Source organism: Zosterops lateralis (assembly GCF_965231275.1).
Source record: "Zosterops lateralis genome assembly, chromosome: Z".
In the NCBI taxonomy this organism is placed as follows: Eukaryota; Metazoa; Chordata; class Aves; order Passeriformes; family Zosteropidae; genus Zosterops; species Zosterops lateralis.
This window is the reverse complement of record NC_139800.1, coordinates 77964552-77988357: the sequence shown is the minus strand read 5'-3', so window position 1 is coordinate 77988357 and position 23806 is coordinate 77964552. Positions and strand designations below refer to the sequence as shown.

At 42.0% G+C, this 23806-nt stretch overlaps 1 protein-coding gene across 1 annotated transcript in view; it reads right to left on the bottom strand.

The window, feature by feature from the left end:
- Positions 1 to 12627: 12627 nt before the first annotated feature.
- Positions 12628 to 23806, bottom strand: part of IL1RAPL2 (interleukin 1 receptor accessory protein like 2) — a gene marked incomplete at its 3' end in the record, with an annotated part of 360377 nt that continues 349198 nt past the window's right edge. Inside the window, exons 10-11 of the mRNA XM_083883782.1 lie at positions 21799 to 21969; positions 12628 to 13310 (exon numbers count right to left, since the gene is read on the bottom strand). Coding sequence (XP_083739908.1) covers positions 12628 to 13310; positions 21799 to 21969 — 854 coding nt within the window. The remainder of the gene's footprint in view (positions 13311 to 21798; positions 21970 to 23806) is intronic.

The following is a 23806-nucleotide window of genomic DNA, read 5'->3' as shown; positions in this document are numbered from 1 at the left end:
CACCTTTGTTCCTTTGCTTTCCAGAAGTCCCAGCTGTAGGTTATAAAGTAATAGATGGCCCATGCAGTCATAAATTTTATGCACTGAAAAGTAGTTTATTAAAAATAAAGCAGTTTATTATCCTCATTTACACATCCACTGTGGAAGTGTGGGCAGACATAACTGGTGTCATCCCCCCAGGCCCCATCCCAGTGCCTTATCTCTCCTTCCTGTCTTTTTTCCTTTGGGTTAATTCACACTACAAGTAGGAGAACAGTCATTGGATATTTGGGTATGAAAGCTTAGAACCAAGTCTCTGAAGCACTGTTATAAGGTTTTTTTCATAGAGTTTCTTTCTGTTTGTTTTTAAATGGACAAATCAGCAACATCTTGAAAGACAGAAAACCGCAACATAAAATTTTATGAGAAGCTATCACTGGCCCCCTTTGTTTCCTGTGAGACATTTCCTGCATAGCTAGATATATTTATATAAAGTATATTTATATATATGTTTAAAAAAATCATTGTATATCTAGATGCTCTTTTAAAGTCAGTTAATAACCATATGTCATTATGTTGTCAGAATACAATTTTAACTCCTTCAAAGAAAAACCAACATGCTGCAGTAACAATGTGATTCTGTAAACAGTTGGGAATTAACATTCAGTGAACACGGAATCTTCTCTGTGATTAAAAATCCCCACCAGCTGCCCAGTCTGCTTTTGTCAGTGAACTTGCTGTCATTTTACAGCAATAAATACACAGTTTGCCCACACACTTGAGGTCAGTCATGGTTATGCCTGGAAAGGCACATTTACATGAGTGTTATGTGAAGGGCAAACCCACAGCTCTGGAGCTGCTCAAGGTCACCACCTCTGTTTCTTCTAAACCAGGGACAAATCATCCCAGAAAGCTCTGTCTGCTCAGCACCCAGGTAGTGCCCTCTCCATCAAGGTCATTCAAGAAGGATGTGACACTGAGGTGCAGCCCCTGGGCCCTGGAGCAGATGTGAGGGTGCTGGAATGGGCTTTCCAAGCTGAGCCCTGTCCCACTAAAGCACTTTGTGCCATCCATTACCTGAACCCAACTTATCAATGCCTTTGTGCAACTTGGTGACCTGCAGCTGCCACTTGCAATTTGCAACACCCTGCTGTGTTGCAGCAAACAGGAGTGATGCCCATGATCCCTCACACTTCCTCCAGGGCTTTCCACCCCCCAGCTTCAGGGCAGCTCAGCTGTGACTCAGTGGGTTTGGGGTGGTTTTAGCCACCCCAGCACTGCTCCCCTTGGCCCTGGCCCTGGGTGTGCTGAGCTACCTTGGAACACAGTGGGGGTTTTCTCCTCAGCCTGGCTGTCCTGTGGGCTTCCCTGGGGTGGGTTAACACCCATGTGTTCAGCACCTTGTCTTCTTTATTCTGTTCTGTCAAAGCAGGATGCTCAGGCTGGCTGTGAGCAGACATGCACACGCTGTGGGTGCTCACACACCTCCTCTGAGCCACATGCTTTGTACCAGCTCTTGCTTTGAAGCAGCACTACCACTTCCATTCTTTTTCCTATTTTTTTTTTTTCCCTCTGATCAATAAAAACAAACAAACAAGCAAAAACAACTAGAAAACTTTCAGTTTAACTCTGCAATACTTGAACCCTATTGTTCTTTTTGCTGAATTTAGGTCAACCCACAGAGATCCTTTCTTGTCCAGGCATGTCCTCCTGCTCAGGCTGATAATTTGCTTTACTTGTGCGTGGCTGTATGGGTTTGAGTTTTCCCTTGACATTTCTGTGAGCAGCATAGCAAAGGTTGGTAGTGTTTATCCTCATTCCCTTTCTGCTTTTTGCTTATTTTGATTATTCTCCCATACCAATGCTGGCTGTTTCTCCAGTCATATTTAATCCCCTTTGTGGCCACCTCCAATTTTCCAATGCATACGCTGGCATTAAAGTGCCTGTTATCCTGTCCTAATTGCCATGTTACAACTGCTCAGAGGATAATAAAAATTTATCTACTATTTTTCTCTTTGCCTTTGTATTGTTTATTGTTCATCTGTGCTGGGAGAGCCTGTGAGTCCTCTCATGACTGTTATTTTTTCCACATGTCCAAGCTCAAACTGAGAATAAGAAAGCTTCCAGGGCTGATCCTTCCTTGGCCAGAATTTCTATTGCATTGTTATTTTTAACCTTTTGAGAGCATTTTCTGCAGGTTTGCCTTTCCAGCTCTGAAACAGGAACCTGAGGGTGGCAGAGAGGGCTCTCAGGAACCAGCTCTGGGGTGACTCTGCAGTCAGATGTGCAGAGGCTCTTTGCAGAGGCACAATCTAAAAGAAAGGTAAGTGAGATCTGGTAGCCCTTAAGGTCAGGAGGGAAAATTCTGGCCTCAGTGACTTTTGTGGTCTTTTACAGCTCAGCTGATTCTGGGAAGATTTGCTTGGTTTGAGTGGGAAGCTCACTTCTTAAAATTGGGTGTAGTACTTGATGTCCTACCCAAGTAAAACTAGGGGAAGGGGGTTACTGTGGTTTTGTACTGCAACTGGCAAGCTGAAAATACTTCTGGTAACTTCCCTCCGTGTTAGAGGGAATCACAAGTTCTGCCAAGCCACATCACATTAACTAATCTAGTTACAAAAACACAGACCCTGTAGCTCACAGGTCTTTTTTTGTCCTCGATAGAGACCATTGGACCAACTGAAATCCAGTGCTCAGAGTTATTACATTCTTCCTTCCAAGCCACACAGATTAATGGAACAAATTCTCATTCAGAGAAATCAGGTACAGATCCCCAGTGACTACACTGATTTGACTCTGGCTTTTGAGCAGTATAAATTGCATCAGAATATCATTAATTTCAGCTGTCCCCTGTCCGGGAAAATTATCATTCATCTCCCCAAATGGGTATCTCAGCTGGAGACCTTTATTTTATCATCTTAGTGGAAAAAAAATCTGCACTGTTTCCTCCCTCCAAATTAGCAGTCTATGATTTCCCTGGGGAAGTCTTTCTTAGATGTAGTGCTGATTAGTGCTTGACTAACAGGCACCAGCATATTTTTTTACCTTCCAATACATACCTGAAATCTCTCACCAGGTCTATGGCTGCCTGCTCAGGAGTTAGTCACTTCCTCCATAGCCTGTAGGGAAGACAGCAAAGTCAAAGAAATGCTCAGTTCTAGCAAAACTTATTGTTGGTGTCTCACTGCTCACATGTGTGCTGAACTAATTTCATTCCCTAAGGAAAACACTCAGGCTGAGGCCAGGGGCTGATCATTAAAGACTGATTTCTTGATGTTACCTGGTAAGCTCCTGAATCAACCAAATACCATAAAATGTAATTTCTAAGTGTTGCAGTCAGCCTCACTGCCCAAGTGCTGCGTTCCAAGCTGCCCACAAGAAACTTTTCCCTTCTCAGAGCCAGGGAATTGCTCATGTGGCTCAGTGCGAACTACTAGTTAAACACGAAAATGTATTGTCAGGGAAATGGTGCCAGTGCAGGGTTTTTAAGGGGATCATCAGGGATACCCCAGCACATGGAAAACCTGGGATAAAGCACAGTGGGCTGGGGCAGGAGAGGTCAGCCCAGGGGAAAGTCTCATTCCCAGTGGTGCCAGGCAAAGCATGCAGACACACTGAGGCTGATGATTATATGAGGTTGTTCTGCTTCAGCTGCTTTGGGAAAACACTGCTTCCACACCACAGTTTTTAAGTATTAGTAAAGAAGCTGCAAGTTAAAGTGGCCCTGGCTAGGTTACCCGGTGATCCTTCAGCCACTCTCACATTGCAGCTTTGCCTCCAGTGCTATTCCTGTGGCTTTTTGTTGGCTTAGGGGGAGTGAGCATCAGAAAGCAGATTCTCTCACAAGGTTTATTGAAATGCAGTTGCATCTTCTTCCATGGAAGGGATAGTGACAGCTCCTGAAGCCCTGTGCCCTGGATGCTGGCCCCAAACAGGCATCTCTGTGCCAGCCCTGACACACTGAGCCCTTCTGCCCTCTCCCACCCCAACTTCCGTTACTGCCCTGCACAAACTGCTGCACTTTCCCTGGCTCTCTTGGAGAGAATTTGTGTTTTACAGTCCTACTGTAAAATAACAAGAATCAGGCTTTTAAAATCAGGAAGTTTCTCTAAGAGACTTCTGTGCTTTGGCTGTAATCGCTCTGTATGCTCCTCTGACAATTTCCATGACCTTATTTCTCCAAAAAAAAAAAAAAAAAAAAAAAAAAAAAAAAAAAAAGACAACTCCCATTATCCCTCAAGTCTCAGAAGAGCTCTCCACACAGTAAAGGAGAAGCAGATGCTGCCAGCTCTCTATCTGGATCTCTTCTTACACATGTTTAACCCTCAGGGTATAATGGATGCTGAGAATTACTCTTTCGTAACATTTGTTTGGCTGCCAGAAAGGAAAAATGATTAGCAGCTCAAAGGTTGCATTGCTGTATTTTGCAAGAGAAGCCCTTGTCATGGGCTGCCTCTCTTTTGCTGACTGTGGATGTGAGCTGTGATGCTCAGCTGCCCATGGGGCACTGGGGTTCTCTGCCCATTGGGCTGTGCTGCCCCAGCCCTCTGTCCCTTCCCATTGCTTGTGGTGCTGTGTGGGAACTCTGCACTGCTGCTCTGCAGTTTACCCTCTCTTCCTCCCATGTTCAGCAGCACCCAGACATCACAAATGTTACCCAGACCTTGCAAGTGGTACCCAAGACCCAAAGTCTCATCTCCCACTTAATCTAAATGACTGTGACCAGCTTTATATGGCATGCAAAATGCTTCCTGCTCTGTGCAATGCTATTTCCACACCCTCTCCCTCTTCAATATGTTAAAAACAAGTAAGATGATGTGTGTTTAAGATATAGTTAATGGTTTAAGAAAGGGATTTAAAACAAATTGTCTAATTAATGACTATTGCTATTGCTTCCTTTATTAGCCCCTTATTAGCCTGTTTCCCGAGGGCAGAGCTGTTTGGATAGGATTTACCTCTCTTTGGACCCTGAGGAGCTCAGAAAATTGGTATAAATAGCTTTAGAAACCTTTTTGTGGTTTTTAGAGCAGGCTGCAATGATCACAAGATGCTGCTGCCATTGTGTCCAAGCAGAACCCATGCCCTACACAGCCCCAGCATGGGCAGGTCTGCTGGACAGTGGTGGTGGGCTCCTTCCTCTCATGCATCAACTTCTGCCCCTCTCTGCCCTGAACTGCTGTTCTGTAGCATCTCTTGGACAGCCACTCAGCCTGGCTGCTTCTGCCATGCCACTCCTCTCACAGAGCCCTTGTGCTTGTATTTCATATCTGGGGAGCCTGCCAAGGACAGGCCAGGTCTATGAACATCCTCCTTTGTTTTGTTGTCTCAGGCTGCTCACCTTTGTTCCACAATAAAGGGGCTGCCTTGAATTATCTGTGCACTAACCTATACCTACACCTGCATGTGCCTGGGCAGTTTGTGCAGAGGGCAACTGAAATTTCTGGTTGAAATCTTCCTTGCAGATTGTCACTGTCACATCACAGATGCTTCTTCTGTTCATTATGTTGATGGGTGGAAGCAATGAAGTTTGAACTTTGTTCAAATTTTCCCTGAGCTTGGCAGCGTAAGGGGTCTGATATGGGTCCAGGCTGGTTGTTAGGTACAAATTATGTGTCAGTTCAGTGTTTTTCCCGCTGCCTTCTCTTGTCAATAATTTGCTACAGCACACAGAATTCCTGTCATCTTGTCAGTCTGCATCCTTCCAAAGTCACTTCAGTGCCCATGATGGGCTTCTGTCTTTTCCCCTCTCTGCAGTGAGCTGATCCCACACAGCAGCACCATGATTCCCTCTGGGAGACCTCTGCTGCTGCGCCCCCAAAACAGCCCCTCTGTGACCCCCCTGGGCACACCCAGAACTTGTGCACACAGGTGGAATAAACTTTTTCTGTGGGTCGAGATGATGTGGCCACAGAGCCAGGATGAGGGAATTTGCCGTGGAATTACCAGTCCAGTCCAGGGAATATTATCTACTGGTCAGGATTCCAGACTGGGAGACTGTGAGCACAGCTCAAACTCTGCCTTTGGTTTTTTGGTAGGATCTTGGGTTCTAAAATGGTTCTAAACCCTATTTTTCATTTGCTAAAGGATGGATGAAAATATTTCCCCAGAGGAGTTAGGTGTTAGATTGATTGTTTCATGATCACAAAGCCTTTGATATCCTTTAATCAAAGAGCTGTTAAGGGTTTTAAAGGTTGTTATAATCTGTGGAAGAGATGTTAATTCTCTGTGCTCAGCCTATACAGAACATGGAGTCTCTAATGTTATTTGGGGAGTAAGTATTAAAAGCTCCCTTCAAGATGCTGACAGAAGTTACCTTTCAGCCTCACACACGAGCTGATTAGAGTATAGTGTGCTTTGAAAGCTTCTTCACTTCTCATTAGACCCTCTCTTCTTGAGTCACCTCATAAGAGGCTAATTTACATTAAGTCTAGGCCACGTTAGGGTCTGGATTTCTCATGGAAATAGCAAGAGCAAAACCCCCTCGTGCTCTCTGCATAAGAATCACTAATTCTCTCCTCACATCATAAATCCCAAGGCATGCTCTGAATCCCAAACAAGTTTGATTTAGAAATAAATTATGTGCACATTCTTCCTTTGACAATTTTCATTCCTGCCTTGGCTACTCTGTATTTCTCCATTGAAAGATGGCACCAGAGGTTTGCAAATCCCTCTATCCAGTGTGAGCACGGTCTGAACTTGTGGTCTATTACCCAGCCAAATTCCTGAGCCCACTTTGCCATGCTGAGCATGGTGGGTACCCCACTGCCCCCAAATTTAGCCCTGTTGCTCCACCAGCTCTGACAGGTCCAGCAGCAGTAGTTGGTGCTTCCACTCCAGCAAACCACTTTGAATATCCACAGTGGATACTCACAGCCAGGAAAACATCTGCCACCCATTGCTGTGTACAAAGGAATTACTTTACTACCTTAGAAATTGCAAAACTCATCTAATATAAAATACATCGTTCCGTCCTTGTGTCTGTCCTGAAGAGAAAAAAGCCCTCAAAACCTTGTAAAGCAAATCACACTCTATCAAAAATGAATTAGAGGAGTTTATAGAATGCCTACCATGAGAATTTGGCTCAGCTTGACAAGCTGTATTTTTATTATTATTATTATTATTTTTTATTTGCTTTACTACTTAGTCTGTAGCTGTACAATAATATTGCGAAGAAGAGAAAATGCTGACAGGTCATGTTTTGCTTCTATTGGCAGTGATGATGTTTTATATTTATCTGGCAAATATCCCGGCAAAGCTTGATTACTTTTACTTTGTTTCCTTTTTTTAGACATTGTTTTATTCCTCTTTGGAGCCTTTATTTAAGAGCCTTATTAACCTCTGGATTTCTCCAGTGGCGCTGAAATTATCAAAAAGGTTCTTGTGGTAAGCATTGCAAAGCTGTCCTTCCCTCAGCACCACAAAGGCTGCAAGTCCTTTCTTTTGGGAAGCAAAATATATTTCAGAACACTGTTCTTTCTGTTTGCAAGAATTGCATCCTGCCGTTGCTTTAAATTTTCAAATTCTACTTGCTTCCTATGACAAAATAGTCCAAAATGTTGTATTTTTAACATTTGCTGAGCTAACTATTTCTACATTGGAACTGTTTCAATCAATGTAATTTATGAAATTTCAAAACCTTAAATACTTCCAAGACAATAGAGGAAGGTACATTTCTCTACTTTTCATTATTTTATAAACAAATAGAACAATATTGATTATGTTAAATCAATATTATTCTTCTGTTCATGTACCCGTTTTCCTTTGGGCCTGGGCAAGGAAACACTTCTGGCATAACATGCAAGTTGAAAACCTGTGGGGCTGCAAAAAGTGTGAGGTTTTATTTTGTGGGGAATTTTCCCACACGTAAAGAAGCAGATTTTTTTCTTTTTCTTTATTTTCCCCTGTGGACGAAACCAAGAAATTCCCATCCAACTGAAAACTGAAATTTTAATTTTAAAATTATCGATACAAGGGTTCTGAAGCAAGTGGGCTGGCAAGAAATGACATCTTTTTGGGGAACCTGGCACAGCATCCACTGAAGGGTGGACAAACATGCTGCATTCATACAAGAGCTGCCATTCCCCTTTTCCCCTCAGTGTTTCTGCCCGGAAAAACCCCTGGACTCTTACAGCTCTCTTCTTCCTCTCCCTTCTTCACATTCTCTAGTTTTTTCTTTTTTTGTGATTTCTGGCACTGAACTGGCCTTCCAGGCTCCTGCTCAGCAAACCATTTCTCACTGAATTAAGGGGAATTGAAGTATGTGCTTATGCACTTCCATGAACAGAGAGCCTGTTGAATCAAAGGAACTGCTGAGAGCAGAGTCTCTTAAAAATAATGACTTTTTTTCCCCCTGTAAAAGTATCTGTTATTTATTTCCAAGTTCTTATCTTATTTATAACAAAGAATGAACTAAATTCCTTTCCCAAGGCTGGAGCATATCCACACCAAACAGGGACAAAAATAAGCTTAATTTTAGACAGAATAAATAAGTAAATGCTTCTTAGTCTCTTGCCTTCTATCTCTTTCTTTTTTGTATTCCTCTGTATACAGTAAGCGTAAGGTATTATGGCCTTATCCAAAGTCTGCTGGACTAGATGGAACCTTTCTGTTGGCTTCAATGGGTTTTGGAGCAGGCCTGGTGGCAGAATATGGCAATATCTTTATAGAGATATTTTCTTATCTACTGTCTAGAAAAAGGAATATTATTAAAATATCAGCCCAGCAAGAGCTGTCAATATTCACTGTGTTACTTAATTTAAAATCACCCTGTTTTCTTGCTGAACATTCTTCAGGAACATCAAATCTGTAGCACTGGAGAGGCTTCCAACTTCTGGCTCATTTTATAGACAATCTTTAAACCAGAAGTGCCTCTGAAGTACATCACACACAAGGGTAAAAACCAGTAGCTTCTAAACACTGTCATAAACCATCTTTAAGATGACTATACCCCAAACCAGAAGTCCCCATGGTTGCAATAATGACATTTGCTGCTGGTGATTTTTATCACTGGGCAAGGCACAGCCTGACAAGCTGAGGGTGCTGCGGCTGCACAGTCAGGGTGGTGTCCTGGCCTCTCCCCTGGTAAATCCAGCTGATAAAGCCACCATGGCTTTGGTGACACAGGGGAACACAAAATGCCCATATGCCCTTCTATTTCAGCTGATGAATTTCACATGAATGAGTTGGGACACCCTGGTGTCACTGGTGCCACACTGTGGGGCTGCCAGGGAGGTGATTCCCACACTGGGACAAGCTCCTGTGCCACCCAAGCCCCAGCGATGGATGCATTTCACTGTTTGGCAGTGATTTTCCAGAGCCTTAGTGCTACCTTTGGAAACACTTGGCCTCTTGCATGTCATAGAAGGGCTCGAGTGTGTCCAGAGAAGGACACAGAGCTGTGGAAAGATCTGGAGCACAAGTCTGATGAGGAGCAGCTGGGGGGGCTCAGCCTGGAGAAAAGGAGGCTCAGAGGGGACCTTCTCACTCTCTCTGCAACTCCATGAAAGGAGGGTGTAGCCAGGTGTGGCTCAGTCTCTTCTCCCAAGTAACAAGCCAACAGGGCACGAAGAATTGGCATCAAGTTGTGCCAGGGGAGGCTTAGGTGGGATTAGGAAAAAAATATTCACTGAAAGGGTTGTCAAGCACTGGTACAGGCTGCCCAGGCAGGTCGTGGAGTCACCATGCCTGGAGGTGTATAAAAAACATGTGGCTGTGGCACTTGGGGACATGGTGGGCCTGGCAGAGCTGAGATAACAGCTGGAGTTGGTAATTTTAAAGATCTTTCCCAACCTAAACAATTCTGTGATTCTGTACTGGTGTCTGTCACACAAAACTGAGTCAACAAGATGCCCCCCCAGCTCGGGTCCCCACCCCCACACTAAAAGCAGAGGGGTACAGGCAGGTCTGATTCATGTATATATTGTTGTAGTACTCAATATACACTCAGAAATCTTAAAGCAGATTGCAACTTGGCATCTATAACTAAAAGATATCGATACACAGACACTCAATGTGCTTTTGCAAAATGACTGAAAACCTGTTCTTTTCATGTTTCCTCAATACAAACATGACTGCATTTTGCTTTAGAATAACTACTGCTCTGAGACATATTATCATTGGGTAAATGAATTTGTTACCCATATTAAGTCCTTGTAAATAAAACAAGCAGACCAACCTGCGTATGTTTTTTTCTTTTCTTTTCTTTTTTTTTTTTTTTTTTTTTTTGAGTTTGCATGCTTAATACATAACTAGCAGGTTTAAATCTCACTGAACATTCTATGTGAATTAATCAGATTCTAGAGTAATGTGGGAAGGAAAATAATGAAAAGTACAGCTTTTCATTTAAACATATGCAGCTCTTTTCATGCAGGGTTTTCATTTAGGATTTTTTTCTGGTTTTGTTATTTTTTTTTTATTTTAATTACACTTTGCATTAAAGAACATATCCAGTGTAAACACAGTCTGTAACACTTATAAAACAGTGCAAATTTTGTAAATTTTTGGGAGGAAATTGAAATACATATATTTATAATGGAGGTAAAACCGCTTTCTTTCTCAATAGAAAAATACGTCTATTAAACACCTATGTTTGGAACTCAACTTCACAAAAGAGCAAGTTATAATTCTATACTGTGTCATAAATGAATATCTTTTCTAGATTTCCATTTTCAGTGTTAGTGTCAAATGCATAATAATATTAGAAAAAAATGAGAGAAACGTGTATTATTTAGAACCTAATGAAAAATCTTACAGACAATGACTGGTGAAGGAGGGCACAGAATAAAGAACTGGGGAAAGAAGCAATGGAAATATACTGACCTCTATGAATTATTGCACATTTGAGATCATTTTCATGGCCTCTGGGCCAATTCTGGATACTTTAAGTCTTAGGTCAGTGTTTGTTTCCATTTGACTGTAGGGTACAATTTAGGAACTACTGCAAAATGTCAAGGATTTACTGAACTTGTTTGCTGATGAAACCACAGGCAGCTGAGTGCAGAGTGCTAACTTTTATTCATGCAATCAAAGAGAACAATGCTAAAGACATACTGAAGCACAGGCAAGATTGCCTGCCTTAAAAATATTTTGGGGAACTTGCTCCACCAGACCTTATCGAGACAAACCTCTCATGTCTGCTGTGTTTTCATTAGAACCATGCCAAAACCTGCAAAACTGGCTTTTTGCCTTCATTATTTAGAGCTTTTTTCTTTAATGCCATTGTCTCCATAGCCTGACTCTGCAACCCTTACCCAGCTGAGGGTGGAAATCCCCATGAAACACACTGGTGCTGCAGAGCAGCAATGCCTGATGCTGAGCACCAGTGTAAAAATTCTTATCCACCAGCAGCAGGGATGCCATTCATGAGAGCCAAATGACAAGATCCCATTTGACTGATGGGATCACTCGCACAAGTGTGAAATGCTGCCAGTTGCTTAAAAACACCACTTTTCACTAGGCACAGACAGCAGAAATATTCCTGCTTCTGCCATATTTAAAAGATACCTAAATTGGCAGATTGATAAACAAGAGAGAAAACTGCTTCAGGTGATTATCACTGCAACAGACTTACTAGTAAACCTTACTAGTAAACTTTAGCACTTAATCTCTGAATATTGCTGTAGTACTTCTTTTCTATTGCTGATGTTCTCACAAAAAAGGTTAATTTCAAATTGTAACTACTGGCTTTGGAAAAAAAATCCTACATAAAGTTACTTTACTACAAATCTTAGATCTTAAGAAATTTCAGATTAATGAATTGGCCAATAGACAGCTAAATTTATACTTAAACTGTTTGGAAAAAAGTTGTTAAAAATCTGCAAAAAATTGCAAAATAATCTATAGTTGACAGAAAAATTGTTTAAAATCCTCCTAAATATCTTCCAATAGTCTAGTAAGTTGTTTAATAAAACCACATTTCTAACTATTAACTAGGAATACAACATGCCTCAATAATAAAATGAAGAAATGCTGATGGGAGCAGGTGATTTATTTTGTAGTGACTGTTACTATGCACTTTATTGATAAAGCTTTGTCTGCATTGTTTCAGCTGGGCATCTTCTAAGGAGTATTTGCAAGACAATGTTACTAGGAAGGTTTCCTTCTCCTTCTTTTTCAAGATGATTCACCCCTTGTGGTCTGTGCAGGAGATAATTTTTGTAGCATGATTAGAATTTCTGACTGTACTGCAGTGTATACGAAAAACCCAACAACTTCTGCGTATTCCAAATACTGTTACTTAAATAAGTATGAATGTTGGAGATCGTATACAGTGACCTTTTATCTGTCCCAGTGAACCTACTGTGAACTGACAGGATGCATTTTTATTTTTTTTTCTCTCCCCCCTTCTTTTCAAAGAAGCAATAAAACTGTACATTGAAAGACAGGAAGGACATTACTGAGTTACAAAAGATCCCCCTTTCGTTGATAATTTGTAAACAGAAAGAAGTTCAAGTAGAAAAGCAAACAAGTGTGCTGCTGCTGCTGCTGCTGCTGCTGCTGCTGCTGCTGCTGCTGCTGCTGCTGCTGCTGCTGCTGCTGCTGCTGCTGCTGCTGCTGCTTTGAGTAGGTTTTCTCTCCCCATTCGGGCAGGGCCAAGTTCTTTGCAGACACCTCTTCACGGTGGCCACGAATCACCATCTCCAAAGAGCCCTACCAGATATCACTGGTGAAGCTGAGCTCCTTGGCTGACAAAGGCAGCAAGGGGTTGCTCCTGTGGAACTCCTGGGGCTCCTTGACGGTGTTGTTGAGAGGTAGCTGTCCGTTGAGGAGCGTCAGGGGGATGTTGCAGTAGGTGTGGTGGTTGCTGGCGGGCAGCGTGGACACGTCGTACTCGTAGCCTCGGCAGTAGTGCCGCATGTGCACCGAGTCCGCGTGCTGGAAACCGCCCAGCTCCGCCCGCGACTCCACCAGTGTGGCCGAGGTGCCCGTCACGGCCAGAGAGGGCACAGTCTGGAGGTCTCCAAAGAGGCCCTGCTCTGCAGAATCCAGGACCTGATGCCGAGACACCACCTCCTTTTTCTTCCCTGGCATCTCAAAGACTAGGCGCTTCCAAAACTTGGAATTCAGTTTGCTGCTTTTTGGTCCTTTCCACTTGACCACTGAGAGGAGTTTGATGGTGTGCTTTAATGATTCCACTTCATGATAATTCACCTTGCCTTTTAATTCAGTACACTCAATCAAAATAACTTTGATCTCTCCACTGACTAGCATGTTATGGAGTCTGTTTTCCATCTCAAAAATACTCCATCCTCTCCTGAGAACATAGTCTGGAGTTAACACGATAATGAGTCTTCTGCTTTGCTCAACACATCTTGTGAGATCTTCAATGTAGGCTACAAATTATAGAAAGAGAGAAAGAGTAAAGAATAAAGAAGTCTATTGTATTAAAACATCAGGCTTGCAATCAAGTATAACAAAATCCTGCATTTTACTGATGCACAGCATTTAAAACGATGGGCATTTCATTATACTCCAACAAAAACAGGATTGTGTATCACAAAATATTTCTATTTATGGAGTACACATAGAAAACTCCTTAATAACACCCTCCATCCTTTGCTATTTCCCCCTGTTCATTGCAGCAGAATAACATTTACATAACACCCTTGCTGTGGAGGTGCATTAGTGAATAAAACCACACACAGTTCACTTAGTGAAAAAAATATAGATCAAGATCAATGTAATGTTTGTGTAAATTCTAACATTAACATTGGTTGTGATTAACACTGCACTGAGGGAAGCACACTCTGGTGTTCCAGATGCAGAGACATGAGGGTGCTGCAGGGTGTATGAACCATAACTTGCAAAAGCTCAAAAAGAAATGAACCCTCATCACATGCAGAACTTGTGCTATTGCATAGAAGCATCATGGTAGATTTTTCTTCTTCAGGTATTGACCACAAAAGCGTAAGAACATTCTTTGTGGCCCAGTGGTCTGTTTTAATATCACAAACCTGTGCTTCTATGTACCCCAAGGTATTAACAGAGACTTCACAAGTGACAGGAACAAATGGAAAATTTAAACATATTGGAAGTATTTATTTGTTGAGACATCAGTGACAAAGAAAATAGTAGAATTCTTTTATTCATGCATGCCAAGGAGTTGCAAACGATCAGTGTAAGCAGAAATGCCAGCCCCATCAGCAGCTCCATGATTAGCTCCAGCCAGTTTATTGAACTTCAAAATATTTCTGAAGCTGGACTTTGATCCCTCAGTTTCACTTATCCCAGAGAAGCCAAATACACTGGTCTGACATGGAACAGGATGGGAAAGAGATCTACTTACAGACCTGATCCAAAACCCATTTAAATGAACAGACTTCATTCAACAAACTTCAATGGGTTTTGGGTCAAGACCAGAAAAATTAAATCCCTTGAACAAAGCCACCAAGGGCAGAAAATGTTCATTGGTTGCACAGCATTACAACTGCAAGCTTTGAGACAGAATAATCTTTGTGTTTTCAAACCACATGAACCTCTTGACCATGCTACTGGGGATGTGCTCCCTGACAACAGAGGAGAAGCACGTGTTAGAAATGAAGACTTGGACACAAGAGCTGCACAGAACAGATCTTTACTCAGCACAGGGCAGGACCTCTCTTACACATCTGTCCTCTAGCAGGAACAATAATTACAAATAACATCATTAATCAACATCTGTTACTGCAAGACTCATTTTATAGTCCCAGGCACCATACCACAGCATGCTTATTCACATCACTTCCAGTAAAGTAAATAGCTACAAAATAGGCCAACAGGAACATTCTAAAATAGCTTATTTTCATGAGACTGAAGGCATAGTTAGCATCAAATCTGCCTTTACTGATGTTTTATTTCACCACTTAGCAGCAAGAAGAATTTCTTTCACAAATGAAAAAAAAGAGGCAATTGCAAACATCCCACAGACGCACAAAAATTTAAGACATACACATACATTACAAATGTCTATGCAACAATCCTGACTTTTAGTTAATGGTTCATGACTTTTTAATCATGCAGCATTTACAGTTGTTGGTTTTGTTTTTTTTTTCATGAAATACTTTATGAGGAAATCCCCATCATTGTTCTGTGTAAAATAGTTACTCATTAATGAAAAAAAATTCAACATTAAAATCCAGGGGAAAGGCAGTGGAGCGGGGAGAGAATCAGCAACAATGAGAAAATGATAAGCAGAACTGGTGAAACAAAACTTAAGGAAAGGTAGAAATGTTCAATACAATGGAAAGATATTATCCCAATGTATCAACAGCTCAGACTCTTCATTTTCTTCCTTTCTTTCTGCTCCCAAAAAGAAAGAATTTAGGTGGGAAGCTTCATCATTAGAGGTTGAATCTGCAAGATACAGTAAAACAACAAACTATCATGCATCTTTCCTGAGACATATTCATCCCTCCTCCAAAAAACTCAGAACACTGCTAAGCACAAGATAATTCTCTGCAGGACACAGTACTGGGCAGTACCATATGTCCAGGGTAGTCTGAGCATGGCCATGCATATCCAAATGCATCCGATTGAGAAAAAAGCACAAACTAACAAAACAAACAAACAAAAAATCACTCCATTTTCATCTCTTCAAATATCCAGCACCAGTCATTTCAGTAGCAACACCCCAGCAATAATCCACCATACCATCACAATCAAAAAGTTGTCAGCCTTTGCCTTGGGCAAACAGGGTGGAAAGAAGATGAGAGAAAGCCCCTATTTTCTTAGGTGGATATTTCTCTCCTCTGTGCTTCTCTCATCTCTTTTGGATGCCCACCTTCCTTACTGTATTGCTAAGCATTAGAGCTCTGTCCTCAGCTGACTAATGAACATCTGCACAAACAGTCATGAGGTGATCCCTCAAATTCCACATTTGGAGCTGGTCACTATTAGACATGGCCAGTGAACATGGGACCTGCTGATGCACTGAGGATAAAGTACACTGAGGTATAAGAAACTGGAACCCCAAATTTTTCCAGCTGTTTGGTCCAGAAGTAGTTAGTACCCCCAGTAACTCCAGCTTGGGACTACTACTGAAGGTAGGTGACAATTTTCCTGGAGCCTGTGGTTCCATTGGATGCACTCTACAATATGTCAAATTTGCACAGCTTGAACATTTCTGTGAAGAAAAGCATGGGGAGACAGATTCTTGTCTCTGGAAATTCCAGCTTTATTTTTCCCAGCAGTACCAGTCTGACTCCATAAACCTCTGAGCTGCTAAATCATGCACTCTTCCCTTCAGAACTGGAGACTTCCCAAAATACCACAGGTTCAGTTGTCTGTCTCAAGTGTTCAGTCCATTAGAAGGTACTAAATCCAAGCAATCTATATTGCAAAGTGGGATGGAGAAAGGGTTGTTTTCACCTTTCCAATGAGCTAAGAAATTATTGTCAGGCAATGGCTCTGCTTTATTTACAAGAAAAAAAAAAACTGAATAGGGACTTCAGGAGTAATGTCACCAACTAGTATAAACTGTAAAGTTCCAGAACAACATATTTCCATCAGATAAATATAACTTTGCTGTAACTTCACTTTTACTGCCAGAGGTGTCAACTTCAATGATATTTCATTGTAAGAGGAGAAAGAAATTGTCTTGACAAAGTCAGTACAGAATTACTCCCTTTTAAATCTGGGGATTGTATTTTATCATAAATTAGAATGTAAAAATAGGATGTCAGTGTTAGATCAAATCCACTTCTTTATATTGAAAAAACAAATTTTAAATTTTGACTATTTTCCCCCCTCCTTGAAACACCATTTTGCAATATGGTACAAAACTGTTCTCAAGAGGTTAGCAATTCCCATTGGTGAAAAACCCCCCAAACTTTGTGAGCGCCTCTATCAATAACTTGAACCACATTCAATGCAATGCCCAAAGAGGAACGGGCAGCAAGAAGTGTTATACCCAAACCCAAACATCATTTTTGCATGGCTCCCTTGAGTAATGCAGACAGATCACCTGACAGCAAATATGTGCTCACCAAACACCATCTACATGTACTGATGCTGAACTGTAGCTTGGAGCACTGAAGAAGAGAATTCCAGGAGATTTGTCCTGTTGGCAATTAAGTCATCTGTAGCTGCCTATGGAATCCTTAATGAGCTACACTAACCACAGGCTGGAAGGAAACCCAACATGCAAGCAGACTAGGAGCAAGGAAATCAATGAACACTATGGGCACAAAGTTGCTTACACAAAGAAATGACAGACTAACCAGATTCAGATGATTTGCAGAAGGAGTTGAGAGAGAAGGAAAAACCACTAGAAATCATATAAAATCCTATGGATATTTTTGGGTGACATGGCTTGCAGCACTACGAGAACCAACGAGTATCTACCATCAAACCCATGCTGGTTGGTTCCTGGCACTCTGATAATAACCAGCCTTTCTGTGTTTGGCACTGTGACCATTACTTGAGAAAGTTATTTATAGAAGAGTAATTCAGTCCTGGTTTCCCAGCTGAATAGTTCCCAAACCCTGAGTCTGATTACTTTATTATGACACCAATGATTTTGTGTCTTGCTTTTCCTATTTAGCAAATATGTTTTGCTTCTCTTAGCTTGGACCAGAACAGCTGAAACACAGAGCAGAGAAATGGCCCCTTCCCAGAGAAAGCCCAATCCCAGGATGAGCTGAGGGACAGCTGATGAGTTCAACATGAAGAAACAAATAATGCAGATTAGTGCACTATAGGACAGCCAGCTCTTCTGGCTTTTGTTCATATTTATTCCTCTTTCAGGGGACATCCGTGTGTATCCCTGCCACCCTCACCCAAGCCTGACATTAAAAGTAAGGTATGCATATGCAGCAGACTGCCAGGGACTTCTGAAAGGAGTTTGTGAGCTGGATAATGTATTCCTGTATTCCTGCTCCAAATAAATGGTATCCTATACATAATGAAGGCTCCTTGGGAACACAGGCACATAGTCCAACTGGGTTTTCTTCTTGCAGGAACCCAGGAAGCTGAAATTCACCAGCCAAACCCCACACAGATTGGCAGACAAAACTACAAAGTGCCACAAGTATAATATTGACTGTCACGTGCTTTTTATGACATGCCTTAGACACTTTCTCCTTGTGCTGAGAACTTCTCATTTTTCAGGTAAATAAATATTTTTATGCCACCACTAAAGTTCTTTTCACTGCTTGATCTCATATCCTGGGCTGAGCTGGAGTGAATTGTTGGTGTTTTTTCAATCCTGTCAAGACCAAATGCACACATGCTTAAGGAACAACTAGATGTTGCTCTAATAGATATGTATTGCTGGTATTAAAAGTCTAACTTGACGATTTTTACCTCTTGACTTCCAGGTTCTAAAATGATTTGTAGAAACAGAATTTGGAGAAAAGTACCTTCCTCTGATGTAATCCTGGTTTTAGAGGAGTGAAGTGCAAATAGGTATTTTTCTCTGCAGACATCATCCTTGGCAAGACAAAAAAATGGCTCAGGTGAAAACATAACTCATCCTGTTAACCCCCCACCAGCTACTCAAGCTCCTCAGGTCTCCTAACACTGAATTAAAAAAACACAGAGCTTGAGAGTGTTTGTTTTTGAAAAGCGTTTGTTATAAGACCCCTGAAAATTAATAGGGTGAAAATAATGAGAACTGCTAAGGAATTCAGTAACAAGAGCATCTCAGGGATCCCACTCTCTTTATGCAGGTTAACTTGTCCAGTTATGCCTAAGATACCTGGGCAGAGAGATGTGTGTCCTGTCAGCTTTGACAGAATGAAGAACACTCATTCTGTTAAGACCAAAGAGTATTCTTTAAGAAAGAAGAGCTGCTACAGCACTTCTCATAACGTGCAACTCAGTTCCTGGGTTACAAACTCGGTCTTCCTTGCCGTGTCTCCCTGCTGGGTTGCCAGCCTTGCCTCTCACCCAGCATGGCTCTGTGGGATTCTTTTCCGTCTTGCCAGTTCAGGGAGTTGGATCCATCCAGGCTGCTCTCAGGCAGTACCAAGACCCATCACAAAGATCCTTGGTGGCCACTGTGTGATGGGCATCACTGAAGCCACTGGCATCCTTCCTGGTGGTTTTCCCTTCCACTAGGACAAAATGCTCCACTGCGATAAAATCTGCATCCCAGCAGGGCTCAGAAACCAACACCTACTGCAAAACGTGACCCAGCCCCATCTGACCTGAACCCTGGCATTTGTTTCCCAATGGTGAGGTGGGAAACATTCTTTCTGTCCCCCTGGGGACAGCAGCAGTGTCTCCATGGACATCCCTGAATCAGACACAGAGCTGAAAGCAGAGCCTGGACGTGCCCTGTGGAGGAGCTGGCTGTGGGTGTGTCCCAGCCACAGCACATCTGGCTGTAATCCTTCCCTCGGCTGCACAGGGACGTGAAAAGCCCATCACAGCTTTTCCCCAGAGGTTAGTGATGAGCCAGCTGGACAGAAACACAATCAAACTTGTCCCTGAATTTTCCCGCAGTCAGCTCTTTTAGGTTGTTTGCGGAACTGCGCAAGAAAATTAATGAAATACTATTTAACAAATCTATTTTTTGCCTGCTCTCAAACGCGGGGAGCAGCTGTAGGAGCTGCTGCATGCCAAGGAGGAAGCGAATGGTGCACACCCTCCCGTGGCAGCTCCTCACAACTGCATGGATTGTAGGGAGCATCAGCCGTACACAGCTCCTGGCTGCACTGCTGGGGTGACACACACCAAAGCACACAGGATGGAGAAGGACACACATCAGAACAGAGAGTGAGAAATGATTACGTTGATGAAAGTAATTTACACTGAAAAAATGAGGAAGTGAAACATGTGAGAAGAGATGTTTCCTAAAATAAAACGATAGCTGTGATCAACCTCCCCGTACTTCTATAGAAATCTACCCTGCAGAGCCATGTATTTTGTCACATCTGCCACTTTTTGAGACAGTCGCTCTAAAATATCCTGTTTTCCCTCTGAAGCTTCCAGCAGGCCCATTCCACATCACACTGCCTCCACTAAGCACTGCAAGTTCCTTGTGAGAGTGGTGAATATCAGGCAGAACTCACAGGCACGTTCCACCACTCCAGGGCACATGGAGGGCTCACAAATGCAGGAAGCCAAGTCTCCCCTCCTTCCCCATCCCCTCACCCTCCCCTCTAGCCCCTCTTGAAATAAAGTGCTTTCCCCCATATATTTTTCTGAGCTAAAGCATGCAAATCACACTCATTTCAGCAGCTCCACGTTTTATTCTGCCTTGTCATTATGTCTGATTAGGCGTTCTTGAAGCTCCATGTGTTAGAATCAGGCCTTTTCATAATACTGAAGAAGTGAGTTTGAGAGGAAAGAAGAAGGATTAAATCTGTGAATGTTCGTAAATGAGAACTGACATTTTCAGGTACCCTACATTTTCAGGAGAGGTTTAATGAATACCCAAAGTGATGGCAAGTATTTGCTGAGTGCCTTGCTGACAAAAATAGACAAAAATAAAATACCATGCTGGCTGGAACAACAATTGGAAAAAAGAATCTAAATCCAGATTAATCTGTCCTTCAGCATAGTTATCACTGAAGGGTTAACTTTAAACTTCTTAGTTCACTTGCATAATTGCTGTGCATAACTCTGCTATGTTGTTGGATATGAAACAACTAGTTACAACAGTTCTGTGGTTTTTACCACAAAAAGATGTATTTTCTCTTAATAATATTTATAAATTTGATACTATTTGCTTGTACTGTAAGAAATAAGAAAGCTATGAGCCAAGTCCCCTTTCTGTAACTTGTCACTATGGGAGAAAAACTTACACCTTGCAGGGGCAAAAAAGAAAAAGTGAGTCAGCTCTAAACTAGTAGCTGAAAGTGCATGTGATAAATTCAAGCTCCCTGCACAGGCCTTTCATGATCTCTGGCAAGGCTCTGTCTCCTCCTTCCCAGTGGTAAAGGGTTCAGAGCTCTGCTTCCAGTGCTCTCAAAGGTCGGAGAAGAAACAGGCTCTGACTCCTGGGTCAGGCACTGGCACTTGGCACAGCAAGGCAGCAGTTTCAAGTCTTTTGGCAGGCAGGTTGTAACGCAGCTCTGCTCAAGCTATTCCATGTTTGGGGACATCTGCTCCACTACAGCCATTGCTTTGTTCTCTTGTTCATATTTCCTACACAGTAGCTCACACAGAGAGAAGCTCATGTTCTCTTCTGTTGTTTTTATGAAAGTGATTTGGAGATGGAATTTGTAAAAAAAAAAAAAAAAAAAAAAAAAAAAAGAAGCTGATTTTTCACAAGAGCAGCACTTCAAATAAATGTGACATTACAGCAAACATACTGTGCATTCAAAATTCATCAACACAATGGAAATGATTCATGGTCTTTTTGACTTGCTCAAAAATGAGTCTGGTAGAAGAAATGCCATAACTACCACTAGGAAAGCATTGACCTTTGGTAAAGACATCCAAAGGTGCTGCTGATTCTTATGAGACTTCCAAGTTAAGGAAAAACCCAAAAGACAATAGAAAATATGACCTTTACTTGCAAAGCTGCTGTAGAGAAAACAACTAATCACTGAAAAAAAAAATAATCATCCCATTTTCAACCATGTAACAGAGATGATAAAATCCTTTTAGAAAGTTTCCTGCTTAGTTACCTGTGTTTGATGCAGACATTTTGGGTTTGGTATTGCTTGCAGTGCTGTAGCCTTCCCTGTAGGAAGCCCCAGCTCCTGCCCCCACTGATTTCAATGGTGCAGGAACAAGCTCTAACAGAGAACTCAAATTTGCAGTGCTGAGGAAACTTTTCCAGTCTTTGCAACCACTTCCCAAGGTTTTCCACATCTATCTCTACTTATCACACAGTCCAGGCCTTTGTGACACGTCAGACAGAAATAAAACTGGAAGGTCAGAAATACTTACTTCCACTAGGAATCAGGTCCCTATCTGGAATGAAGAGCTTATATCCATAGTGCTTTTCAAGAACATCTGGCAGGATTTCAAGTGCAAACTGCTCCTCCTCGTTATTATCACGATCTAATGCATCAGGATCCACTTTGGTGTAGGAAAGATATGCGTCATATTCTTTGTTGTCTGTAAGAAAACAAATCATGTTCAGCCTGCTGCTTGCAAGAATACTGTTAGAAACACATGAGATTACTGGGAAATTGTATTATTCCTTGAGCCCACCAAGCATGTCCCAACAAAATGGAGATTTTTTCACAGGAATGTATAAATTCCAGGCAGAAATCCTTTCAGTTTTCGTCTGGAAGCTGAGCAGTGACTCTGCTCCATGTGGTCAGACATGTGTCACAGCTGAAAAGATCATGGGCAAAGTTTTCATACAAATACTAAAGTGGGAATGTTTATTTTAAGCCTTTACATATTTGTAATGTAATTCTTTCAACTTCTATTCCTCAAGAGTTCTAGGAGTTTGTTAAAGTTTTGAGCTTGGAAAAGTTTTGAGCCCGGAAGGTTTTGAGTCTGAAAAATTTCTTTCCATAAGAGAAAAGACATCACTTAATTCAAATGAATACTGACTATTCATAAAACAATGCCAAATACAAACATTCAAAGCATTTTTTTCAGAAAAACCCATAGTTTTAAAAATCAATAACATAACTTTAGATCACAATCCACTTGATCCAGGAGATTTGAAATACTTAGGGAACATAGTATTAGAGAGACAAATAACTCCCACAAAGGGCAACACTCCTTCTCCTCTTCCTCCTCTCCTCCTCCTGCCCAGAACTGGGGCTTGTCTCCAGCTCTGCTTCTAAAACATGGAACTAAGAGCTCATCAGTGTGCCAGGAACAGAAGTGGTGCCACCACAGAACTGGGGATCCATGCTGGGATCAGACTGTCTTAGTGACATTTCTCTTTGTGTTCCTCTGCAGTGATGGAAAATAGTATATTGAAAAAGTCAACCTTCAGCAATTTGGCTCCCAGGGAAGAGCACAGCTGACATTATTTACAGAAAATGAAAAATCAAATAGTTAATATTGTGAGAAGAAAACTGCATGAATGGAGGGTTTCTTAGTGCCAATTATCTGTAAAGAATTGAGAATATGAAAGATAATTAAAGCAGCTAAAATTCCTCAATATATTCTGATAAAAAGAACAAATACCTAACCATAATAAAATATATCTCTTGATGACCTTGAACTGATGGTTACTTATAATTCCTGACACAAAGCCAGACCCATGAGGGTCAGAGCTGTAGTCAAAGCATGTGAATAATTACATATTTGTAAAAGGCAATTTGCCTAGTGTCACCATGGCTGTAGGGGAGGATGGAAGATGTCCACCTGGCTCACTGACAATTCCTCTGAAGCCAACAGGCCAGCCAGCTTTGGAGGCCGATCCAAAACCTGCCACCCTGTCCATGGGGAAGCCTGCCAAGACCTTTTAGGAGATGCCAGCGATCCTGGAGAAAGCATCCCTGCAGAGGTCTGGGAGCTGAGGGAGGGCAGCAGGGCCCTGACATCCCTGACTGCAGAGAGGTCTTGGCCAGAGCCAGCGCTCCCTGAGCCCCTGTCCTCCCCTGTCACCTCAGCTCACAGGGACACTGAGCAGGATGCTGACACAACCAGCTCCCTCGGGCTCCTGGGAGCTCCTGCAGTGGTCTCACAGCTCCTCACAAGCTTCATGTACCAGGACAGAGGAGAAGGAGCTGCCCACACTCACCCACCACTGGTTCTGGGAGCTGCACGGCTTGGAGCCCTTTTCTAAATGGATCCCTTAATCCTCAGTGTCATTTTCTCTAAAAGCCATGCTACACACAGCACAGAAAGTGAGTGTGTTCAACATGGCTTACGTGGGATATTTTTAGAAATAGGAATAAAGCAGATCTGTTGAGTTCCAAATCTTCTTGTTTTTTTTTTTTAAGAAATACACATATAAGTGGAAAATGACCTTATGATTGTATCT